Source organism: Zosterops lateralis, assembly GCF_965231275.1.
Source record: "Zosterops lateralis genome assembly, chromosome: 1".
Lineage (NCBI taxonomy): Eukaryota > Metazoa > Chordata > Aves > Passeriformes > Zosteropidae > Zosterops > Zosterops lateralis.
The window spans coordinates 120145286-120157516 of NC_139762.1; the positions used below are offsets into that span (position 1 = coordinate 120145286).

At 33.1% G+C, this 12231-nt stretch overlaps 1 protein-coding gene across 1 annotated transcript in view; it reads right to left on the bottom strand.

Annotated features, from left to right (window-relative positions):
• Positions 1-475: 475 nt before the first annotated feature.
• TRPA1 (transient receptor potential cation channel subfamily A member 1) overlaps positions 476-12231 on the bottom strand; it is a 31754-nt gene continuing 19998 nt past the window's right edge. Inside the window, exons 16-27 of the mRNA XM_083877248.1 lie at positions 11604-11663; positions 10580-10678; positions 9708-9778; positions 9144-9291; positions 8452-8541; positions 8053-8222; positions 5839-5968; positions 5530-5712; positions 4548-4616; positions 3822-3932; positions 3235-3332; positions 476-1483 (exon numbers count right to left, since the gene is read on the bottom strand). Of these exons, the coding sequence (XP_083733374.1) occupies positions 1252-1483; positions 3235-3332; positions 3822-3932; positions 4548-4616; positions 5530-5712; positions 5839-5968; positions 8053-8222; positions 8452-8541; positions 9144-9291; positions 9708-9778; positions 10580-10678; positions 11604-11663 (1461 nt within the window). The 3' untranslated portion in view covers positions 476-1251. The remainder of the gene's footprint in view (positions 1484-3234; positions 3333-3821; positions 3933-4547; positions 4617-5529; positions 5713-5838; positions 5969-8052; positions 8223-8451; positions 8542-9143; positions 9292-9707; positions 9779-10579; positions 10679-11603; positions 11664-12231) is intronic.

Below are 12231 nucleotides of genomic sequence, written 5' to 3' on the forward strand. Positions count from 1 at the left end.
ACATGTTCTCTCTTATTTCACTGTGTCACACCAGGTTTGGCCCTGGAGCAGAGCTGCTCCTCCAGCAGCCTCCTCCTCTCTGTTTTACCTGGCAAAGATTTAAAGTATCAAAGCTGGAATAGAGGAGTTGGGTGAGAACAAATTCTGCCCACTGAACATCTGGCTATTTTAAGTCACACTAATTTATGGTGTATCTTCCAGTGTTTTCTGAAGACTGAGCAAGTTCTGTACAGTGTGACTTACCTTCTGGTGACTACCTTTTAAGTAAGCAGGAATCATGATTGGTTTTTATGAGAAGAATAAAAGTATACTAAGTTCTTAAAGAGAATGTCTAAATTCAGAAGCAGAACACAAAGCCTTACCACCACGTATAGTCATAATTAGTTTATTAGCACTGGTTTTGAAACAAATATATTTGGGTACTTAAGCACATTTTAATTCATGTTTACTTCTAAATTTAATATATTACCATATATTACATAATGCACTGAATATTCAGTAAATGAATAATAAAACCAAAGTGCAGATTAAAGTAGCAAGATCAGTCTTAGCTTATCAGGAAAGCCAAAATCACATTAGCAGTGTAAGGACAGCAAGTTGTAAATGACTAATATTAAACATGTCATTCTACCATTGCTATATGCATGCTAGTACAAATGATCCTTCTGTGAATTGCTTCCACTTATTTAGAAAAGAAAGTAGCTCTTCCCTTACATTACAACTTCACGATCCTTTATTTCCTACCTTTCAGGCCTGATCCTGCAGTCCCTACTCAGCAAAACTTCCAACACACTGTCAATTAGCTTCGGACCTTTTCTTTAAGCTCCGTAAAGCCTATTTTCTCTTTCCAAACATCTGAATAGTAAATGACTAGAATCTAATTTCTAAAAATTTAGAAATTCTAAAAATATTCGTAACAGAAAATAATGTAATTACATACAGACCTAAGTGTACTAGGGCCAAATCCAGGAACAGATGTAGACAGAAGCCTTGGGAACTGCCAGGACAGCAAGGCTGGCCTCTGTTGAGTTAGGCACTTTCCTGATTAGCCAGTCACTTTTAGGATCACAGTTTTGGATGTAGACATCTCCAGTCTCCTTAAATACTGTTTTGAGCACCTGCATCCTGGTTTTGGATCTGGCCTTTTTTTTATACTTAAGTACATGATATTTCACATTAACATTATGCAAAGACAGTAAGTGACCCTAAAGTAGAACAAAATGACAATACAGCATGATATCATAGCCAAGTCTAGAAGAAGCTATTGTTCTTTTCAGTGCTTGGGTTAGGCACATTTGTTTTAACAGCTTTTAACACTGTATCCCATTTACTATTCTTGTGCTCTAGCTGCCTTTTCCTAAATTTGTGCTGAAATAAATCATTGCTGTCTTCATCCTCAGCCTCTGATACTATCTCCATTTTTTGGATAATCAGTTTAATGAGGTCATGTTGTTTTTCCAACAATGTTGATATATCTTTGAGCCTAAAAAGCAAGCAAGCAAACAAACAAATAGACATCAGGCTTTTTCATTTGATTTCAAGGGACATTTAAGTCATTAAAATTACAGATGCAAAAACTGACAGTACTTAACCTCACCCTTCTGCCAGCACTTAACTCAACCTTAAAGTCTGCTAACAAAGACTATTATCTAGAATACATTTAATTCTTCAAGCTGAAGTACTTCTGAATGTTACAGGAAATAGGATTGAAGAACAAATCCATGGTTCTTGTGACAAGTAACTTAATATATAGTTAAGGTAGAAGCAACTTTACTCTCAAAATAAAGTTGTTGACTGCTCTATCAAAAGTTTTTCCTATTGACCCATTTTTTTGTTGGGCAAGAAAAAAGTCAGAGTTGCAACGGCAATTAAGCTACCAAAAAGATTTAGTGAAATTCACAATTACTTTTACAACATATGAGAAATACTGATGAGGCACTTACTGATCTTTTTCAAAGTGCTATCCAAAGTGCAATTGATGCAATTAAGTAGTTAAGCTAAGCATCACACATACAGCGAATAGGCATTTTGAAAATCCACTCTTCTGAATGTCTAGATTCACAAAATTACAACATGAAATCTAGTGTGACTGAAAAGGTTATTTGTGAAGAACAGTTGTGGGGCTTTAGATGTAGTTAGGGTTTTAGATTGTTTTGGTTTTTTTTTAAAACAAAAAATGGTAATACGTCTTAAAATACGTGAAAATCACAAGAATTAAAATGCAAAGCAAAAGAAAGCCTTGCCCCAAACCAAAACACAAAATATGTACACAGTACTGACACTAGCTCCAGTAGTAACTGAACTCTGTTTTGAACTCTGATAATAAAACACACTGGCAATGTTGTAAAAGTTTTCAGTCAATATTTTCAGAGTAGTAAAAATGACTTTCCATAATGATATGGTCACAAGTTACTCTATTGCAAATAATTTTATAAAATTATAGTTTTCTTCCTTCTCTGTAGGAAAAATATCCCAACCAAAAAAGAGTCTGTTTTATGCTGTTTTATAATATATTGATGTAGTATGCATTTGAAGAAAGACTTGCTAAAGTCCATGATTTGTGTATATATATAGTTCTATATCTGTAAGGTGTATCTGACCCTCTTTCCATTCTTGTTAAGTCTTTCACTCAAAAATAATACTCAATCTGAATCTGTGCAGGAAGACAAAAAAAATGGTAAATTAAAAAAAAAAAAGAAAAGGAAAGAAAATAATGGATAGAAGAAAGTGCAGGAGAAAGTGAGACTGAGTGAGAAAGAATACATTTTTCTAGCTGTACACTCACAGAAAGCTTTTTAGAAATTATTCTTATGGATATGTTGGTATGATGAGTAAGTCAAGAAAATACAAGTAATTCCTTCCAAGGCTTTGAGAAACATGATTTGTTCAATCAAGACACCATTTTCGGGGAAACAATCTGAATCTGATTTACCATCAGACTAGGGGAAAGTCAGTAACAGATTGTGTATACTTGCAAACAAACTGGAATTACATTGTTTGGGAGTTCCAAATAACCCTTGAAAACCTCCATATGCAATTACCTAAAAAGAAAATGCATCTTCCCTATTACTTCAGATTACTTTAAAGAGCAACAGGCTATGTTGGTTTGGGCTGGGGACACGGGATTTTACTTTTTAGATACAATATGAAGCTTTAAAATGCTTTTAAAATAGGAGTATGTTTGCAATATTGGTTCTACTTATTTTTACAACTGTATAATATCACAAAAAATACCTGTATTTCTGCTTCAGAACTTCCAGTTCTAGTGTTGTATCAGGGCTCTGTGCATATGTGGTAGAGTCCTCACACCCAAAGCAATATTGGAACACGCTCTAAACAAAACATAAAACCAAACTTAAATATATCCTATAGATTGACAATAATTAAATACATGATCAGTAACTCTTTGCACAGTGTAAACATTGAAAAGACTTTCTGCTATGATGTTATTTTCTTAAATATTAAAACATTTGTTTTTCAAAATTTGTTTTATGAGAAAATTTAGTCTATCAACAACAGCTCAAGTAAAAGAAGAAAAGCCAAAAGGGAGTAATTCTACTTTTTATCTGAACATCTTTTATAGCTTGTCTCACTTCATAAAGTTACAGTTTATTGAGTATTCAAACACTAATTTTATCTGAATACAGCTGCACTCAAACTGATTTATCATTTTCACTGACCTTAGTCAAGGTCTAATTACAATTCCCCTGATGTCAGTTAATGGTTGAGTCTAATAAAACAATCTCCTTAGCAATGTGTGTACAAAGTCAATCATATCCCTTTTTAATAAGAATTCTTCTATCTAATATGCACCATCTTACCATAAATCCACAGTATCTCGGCCTGTTGGGATATACAGTGATTGATTCTTGGTCCACCCGACTTAAGAACCAAAATGGCAGCTTCTTCTCTAAGTTGGTATGAAGATTAACCTAAATGTAATTTTGCATTTAGAATGAGATACGTTGTGTTTAACATAAATGCACATTATATGTGAAAATAACCATCATGCCATTGTACTCAATACACTAGTACTACCCCACACTGCAAAGAGTGGTATAATATTTGAATAGTCCAGCCCAGACACTAAAACAACATGGTCATACCAGCATTGAGTATCTTAGCAGAATTTATTACATGCAGTGATAGATACGCACTCTTTTAACTAATGGGAATTTAGTAGAACAGCAGAATGAATCTGGTTTTTTGTGTACCTTCTTTCCACTGCACAGGTTCTCTACTAAAAGACCACTGCTATTTCAAGAATTGCAGTGACTGATTTTGAGATTCTGGTTTTGGAAAAACTCAGAATTCCTTAAACTGATGGTTGAAAAATTCCTTAAAAATGCATTTGCTTGTACATTTCCTTGGCAATGACTCACATGAGTGAAAATGAGATTCAGAATAAGATGCCATGTTCACCAATTTGCTTTAGAGATATCCTAAGATAGTTAGGAATGTGATGACAAATTAACTAATTATCTAACAGGTTTTATAGCAATGATATGTACATCCAATATTCAATGCTTTCATGGTGTGTTACTCACCTGCATTGCAATCCTTTTGAGTGCAGCATATTTTTGTACTTCAGCAATATCACCAACAGCCAAACCAATCTATAAAAAAATATTTTATTATCTATTTTTTCATACTTTGTGATTTTAATTGTATTTCTAATACATACTTAAATTTAAAAATATTCTAGAGTTAATTATTTTTTCACTTGAATTTGGAAACATTTTTGCATATTTGGAAAATATGTATCAATAAATGTAGAGAGTGTTTTTACTGACAACAAACACTCTGTTGGTAAGACACTGAAATGCTAATTTTGCCAAGAATAACATCCCTTCTTTTATACTCTTCATTACTGCTATAATGTTAGGAAACAGGTTGATCTCTTGATTAAGCAGGATCATGGCTGCAATAAACAAGTTTAAAAACATGAGGTGTTTGACTTTTATTGCTCTGCTCATGTGAAAATGTGATTTCCTAAACAAAAAATATATTCAATGGAACATGGCTGAAGATACATTACATATTTTCCTCCTTTTTCATCATTATGATGTTTTCTGATTCTTAACATTCAGGTCAGGTTTGTTAGTTCTAACACTACTTCTGATTGCTGTCTTGAGTGCAATGAAGATTTGAGTTTGAGCTTTATTTTTTTTTTAATTTAAATTATTGTTAGTGTTTATGAGGTTATGATACAACAAGGGATTAAACAAAAATCATCATTCCCCGATTTTCTTTATGAAGACCTCAGAATAATACATTGCAGCTCCAATTCAAATTCCATCACGGTTATTACCTAAAGATACACAAAATACTCCTGCAGAAGTGAGCTGTGGGAAAATACAGCAGTAAACTGGATGGAAAACAAGTGCAGAGAACGAGGACATTTTAATATTTTACTGAAAATATCTGTTAAATAATGAATGGCTGTCACTCACTGAAGTAATTCTACACACCAGATCTCTATACACTCATGTTTAACCACTTTTGTGTATTAATAAATAGCTTACTTACTAGCAAGTTCATAAGAAGGATTGGAATAAGCAAGGTAAATATAATGAGAACTGTGTAACTCAGGAATGGATATGGCAATTCACTGCTCAATAAAGGATCGAGGAACGCATCATGGTAATTAATGTCTCCCAGCATCATTGCAAATGTCTTCATTATGGAAAGCAGAGGTGTGCTGTATGTTTGCTGCAAAAAGAAATATCAAAATAAAGAGAAAACTCAACTGATTAAATTTATAAATAAAGTCTTGAGATGCTTTAGTCAAAGATATTATTTATAATGATAAAAGTTTAACTATATTATTGAACTAACCTGTGAACCCAAAAGGACAAAGAAGCTCAGCCCAAAGGCCAGTATCAGGAAAAAGAAAACCACAGCAATCCGAATCAAAGTCCTCAAAATTTCCCAGAACATCACAACATAGATTCCATAGTTCTCAAATCTAGGCAATAAGTAAACAAAAAAAGATGTAGAATCAGTCATGGAATCACTTAGTTTAGAAATCATTAATCAAGCACTGCCAAGTCTACACCTAAAATATTAAATACTGAAGTTAGAGTCTCTTGCAGTTATTTATGTAAGGCAGTAAGTAACGCTGGTTTTCATCTGTGGAAAGAGACACTGCCTCTCTGAGAGATTCTGTGATGGTAACAAGCCTGTTCTACTTTCACATCCAAAAGAGTCCAAGTGATCCTACTCGCAGCAACTTAAACTGCATACTCTTATATTTTAATGCACAAGAACAATTTTCAAGATAGTATTTTTCATGGATAACATTTATTCTCTCCATAGGCATAGGCAGTACAGTATTGTGCCACTGCTGCATTCAGAATAAAAACATTAGCAAATATTCAACTTTTTTCTGCTTCTCAAAGCAAAGTAGCAACCAGAACAAAGGACAACTGCCACCATAATCTATGCAGCAGCCACACAGTTGATTGAAAAGATTCCACTTTTTACAAGATGTGAAAAAAATGACATTATGTAGTTTTAGTGTAATATAAAGAACGGTAAACAAGCAAACAAAAGGAAGTACACTGCTTGGGAAGAGAAGGGGAATACCATAATTTTAAGACACCTGTGTTTCCAACAACAGTCTGTTGCAGGTAAGCCTCTTCTATTCCTGGTTAACACAAAAACTAAATCTCAGAACAGGAATTATCATAAAGCAGATTAAATTACTTTTGCTCTCAAACCTGAACTTGGGAATTTATGTCCTCTCTCAAATCCAAGGACCAAGAGATTTTTTATGCTACTACTGTAGCAACTGTGAAAATCCCTATGTATGTCTGTCACTCTGAAACACTATGTGCAAGACTGAAAAGGTCAGGCTGGAAATAAAGCAAACCTGATCCTCTCTTACTTATTAGGCATTTATTAGGCAAAATTCAATTAAAGTCAATGGAATCACAGGTTGCCTTGGGAAAAGATAGCCTAAATGAGTTATAAAAATCATGTGTAGAGTTCTACTGCTACACACTTGAAAAAACAGTCAGGCCAGGAAGGCATTTCATCCAACAGGAGAACAAAGGTTGCACAATCATCTGTTTACTTTTTACTGTTTAGGCTGAACCTCCACTTTGCCCGGGGCAGACAGGACACACCCACTCATTAGTCATCCAAGGTCACACACAGCAAGGCAAGGTTTGCAGCAGAGGCAAGACCATAAAGGTACTCCCTTTGACATTAACTCTGTTTACAAACCATGTCCTTAAACATCCCTACTACAGTAAAACAACCCTGAAATTACTCAGGAAATGTGTTTGTTTGCAAGACTTCACGGGGGTGATCAGTGCATATATACAATAAGAATCAGAAGAACATTTATGCTGTGTTATCACATGCAGTCCTGCTCAGGCACAAATGTGTTTAATTTATTAATCTTAAGCAGTACACCCGCACTATTTTTTTTCCTCCACTCAGCTCTCCTGCAGCTTGTAACTCTTGGGCACTACTGTACCAGTGACAAGATTTAAGATAATTAAGGGCAATAAACAGACATAATGTCAACTGAAGAAATAATATCATACGTTGTAATTCTTTTACAGGACACGTGGCATATGGAATTTATGGTATAAAGAAGTGAGATGTGCCATTGAGTATAGAAAATGATAAAAGAATTTACCTTCTCCCAGGTATTACTCATAAAACCTGACTTCCTTATGCCTTTCCTAATTCATATACTTCTTGGTTTTTTTAAAGTCAAAGTCTATACAATGTACTGAAAGATGATTTTAAAAAGCAAAAATTAAACCTGGCTATGCTCAATTAACATTAAAATATATATTGCTATTTCTATAGTTGCTATAACATATGTTGTGATGCTCTACATGAAAACACTGAAAATGCCTTTACAGTTCATCAGAGATAAAAAATTCCTGTAGTCCTAATCTGGAAACTTGTATAGTTTGTAAAAAAGAAAAATACAAAATGGGACTCTCGAACTTGATCAGTCACAAGTTAGGATATGCCAAATATCTGAAAATATTAAAATACTTTATTGTAAAGCCCATAATAAAATTTTACCGTTGAAGATAAAGCAAGAAGTTCATCCAAGACAAGTATACAGCAATTGCTCCACATTCCCACTGCAAATGAGCTGGTGTATTAATAAATAAAGAAGACACAAAAATTATGCTTGTAGTATAAATGGTCCAGTCCAGTAGATTGGAGTAATCCAGCAAATATTTCAGTTTCTAGGATTTAAGAGAGAAAGGTTAATATTTACAAGCCATCCATCATTAAAACACTGGATTCAACACACTAATTGAATTCTCTTCTGAATTTTAATCTTTATATATATAAATTAAAAAGTATAAATTGGCATTTCCCTTCTAGTCAGGAAAAAAACAGATTAATTTCAATATCATACAAACTGCCATGCAAGCACACTGTCTGATTAATGTTATTTCTCTAGGCACTTACCTGCTGAATCAGCTGAAATATTTCTTTGCAGATGCCCAGTACACTCATAATTAAAACTAAACACATACACACCCTTGTGAAGTATGAGTCCTGAAACAAAAATCAGAGAACAAAAGAAATTAGAAATTATTAAAGGAATGTTCATTTCATCTCTACCTATTATATATACATTATATTGCCAAGTTAAGTAACCCTGTTAGCGTGTGTCATATAATTATTACTATCTAATTCTGTTTTACTAATATTTATTGTGAAATTCATGTACTGGGTTGGGCTGTACATGTGATTCTCATGAAGTTTTCATTTATCAGGATATCTTCAGGGACCTTTTATATCCCTTGAGCTTATTTTATTTCATATTTCTACTAGCATATCCTTTTTGAGTTCCTATTTCAGTTCTATGCATTTTCTCTCATGTGGATCTTTTTTCTTTAATATTAAACAAATATTGTTCACTTCAGGGAAAAAACTGAAGTAACCATGTACCAAATAGATTTCTCAGAAAAAAAAAAAAAAAAAAAAGTGAGAACTGAAAATCATCTAAAGAGGTTGCTGCTGAATGTTTAGAAATATACACTTCAATTTTATATCTTAAGAGTTTCTGGATCATAAATTAATCTAGAAATTATTTAAATAATCATACCTTTTTGCAATAAAAATGCTAAACATATTGTGACTACTAATAAAAGTACCTCATATTCTAATGGTCTTGCTTCGTAGAGCTCTGTTCCATTCAAAGGTCTTCCTGGTTGTATGTGAGTGACCAGAAGAGTCAATGGGATGAGACCAAGAGAATATATGCCTAAATTCATTAGATGTGCTCGAAACCCATAGGCCATCCTTGAAAGTGAGAATGTTACAATTACAACACTTTTCAAAGTCAGAACAGCATGCATTCAAATTGAACAGCCAATAATGTCTTCAATACAAGGAAATAAACACTTCTTGAAATGTCCCTTTGTGATGAATGTGTTCATCACTTATGTAGACAAAAGTGTATTTGCCACTCTGAAATACTGTTTCTTTCATTTTTAACTTGGCAACCTTATTACATATTTTTGTAGAGGAAACAAAGATAGTAGTTGTCTTTGTTATAAATATCAAAAAATCTTTACTCAATACTAAATTGCACTTTACAGAAAAGACATTTTCTCAGACAACTCTATAAATACACACATTAAAAAAAAACTTTCAGGCACAATAATCTTTATCTTGACATGCAGTATTATATTTTATATCCATTAAAATAGACCAACCATTTCATAAGCAAATATTCTTTACACACAGGGTGACTGAGTAGCTCCATGCGATTGTGGCGCACCATGGCCTACAAAACACAAATACAGATGGGTCAGAGTCAGTTCATCTAGGCAAGCAAAGTGCTTACAAAACTGGCCAGGCCACCCTTTTTACCTGACTATTAGCCTAATGAAAACTGAAATGTGTGCCAGATATTGCAAATTTCTTTTGATTAAGCACTTTGGCCCAAACCCATTGCTATCTTGCCCTTTCTGCCTGCTAAGGCATTCAGCTTCTCTGCTGGGGCGCTGTTAGTCTATTTCAAGCTTCAAAAATTATACAGACTATCTTCAATTATACCTGTGAGATCACGCTTTTACAATTAATGAGAAAATTATGAATTTATTAGACAGTACAACAACGAATTGCCAACAGGAATCCCAAAAAATAAGCATATTAAGCGAGAAAGTTGGTTATATAAACATTTTCTGACAAAGAATGAGAGAAAAGAGTTGACAATACAAAAAACCAGAAAATTTGTTTCAGGCATAGTAAGTATTTTGAAATTAGTGTATGGAACAAATCAGCTTGTCAGGTATTTAAATGTCTCACATTCCAGTGCATGGTCACTACAATGCTGGAGTGTGGTTTTCTTTGACATACTACCTGCACATACAACACAGTATCTTGAGCAGTCATATTTTTATCTATACCTAAAAGAAATTTTATTTATTTATTAGAATTTTGGCCCATACTTAATTTCAATATACTTTTAATATACAGAGTTATGGGCTTTGGAGAAGAAATACTATGATGAAAAATTCAAACCTCTTGATTTTATCTAAACCAAGACAGCAGGCAATGATCTCAGAGTAGAACTAGAACTTACATTTAAAGTGATAAGTGGTTCATAGAAAATATCTTCACCATCCTTTACTTTCTTGTTAAGTGTCAAGGGACACTGAAGATATCTGAAGTTATATTCAATCTGTATAACACACATACACCAGAATTTAAATATAATGCAAATGATTTTCTCAGACTTATATGTTCTTAATACAAAAAAGGCTATCCTTTAGAGAAAAAAAAAAAAAAGCATATTGTGTCAAGGTAGTAGAATCAAGATGTATATTCACTGTTAGCTGAACACATGCTATCAAGATACACATCTGTGACTGCAAGATATTTAAATAAACAGCCATTTTGAATTGTAAAATAAAAAGTGCACATTTCTTGCTAAAATGTTACCTTAGAAACATATTCATAACTGTGACTTGTTTGTTTTTTAATGCCAACTTTTTAAAAAAGCTTGTCTTTAAAAGTTCTATGGCTTTGGTAATACAATATAAAGGAAATGCACAGTAGCAAAAAATTTGAAAGTTTTCTGTTAATGATGTGGACACAATCCAATATAATCATAAGGTGGTTTTCAATATGGTTTGAAAGATAGCATACCTGGAGAACATTCATATCTCCCTAGGGTTAAAAGCAATCTAATTCTTAGAATTTTGGACAAGTATTTACAAAACAAAGAAACACATTGAACTCTAAATTATTGGTGACAATTGAACTACTTATTATAAGCATACTTTTGATATGCATAAATAGATATTATGTGTCTTCTCTTACTGCTCTTTTGAAATATCCATAACCACTGACACCCAGCTCAACTGCAAAAATTAACACAGCAAAGATATAGTTTATGAATTGTAGAAGTTTAATATCACACTTATTAAAATATGTAAGCATGAAGGTTACAGAAACTGGACTTCAAAGGATAAAATAAGATCTGTCTTCTGTGTTCCGTGTTAAAGTCTGAGATTCATCTACAACTGCGCCTTACATACATGAGCTTCACATGTTTATTAAAATATACGTGTTGTGTACTTTCCCAGACTTTCTCATCTACTTACATAGAAGTCTCGACTTGTCTTTTCCTCTGAAGATTCAATTATGCAGTTGTCCAACACCAGCTTTGCAGATGAACAGAAAAGTCAATTAAGATGATATAGACAACGTTCAACAGAAAGTGTTTAGACCAGAAGAAAATGACCATTAAATACAAGGATCAGCTAACAGAAGCGATGACTCAGTCAGATTTTATGATGTATGTTTTGAAGACATAAAATTCCTGAGTTTTCATGTAGGAGTTCAGTATAAATGCAGTTTACAAGGCTACATGCTAGTTTACAAGAATGAAGTGTGAATAGTTTATGAATGCATATGTACCAAGTCACTTGCTATTTGAATTAAAAAGCATTTCTGTTGTGACATTTAGTAGTTAGCTAAGAGAGTGAAAATATCTCAGATGATTTTGAACCCAATTCCCTTAGGACTTTACATTTATACATAATTTTTATATTACTTTTGTAACTCCATTGATCTCAGGAAGCTAAGAACTTTTCTAATACGGAAGAACTTAAACTAGACAAACTAAGACTATCACTAAAATACTGTTTAATAATTTTGTGAACTGACTTCTATCTTATAATAACACGTATTAGTGAGCACAGTGAGCAGAAAAATGAATCAAGCAAAACT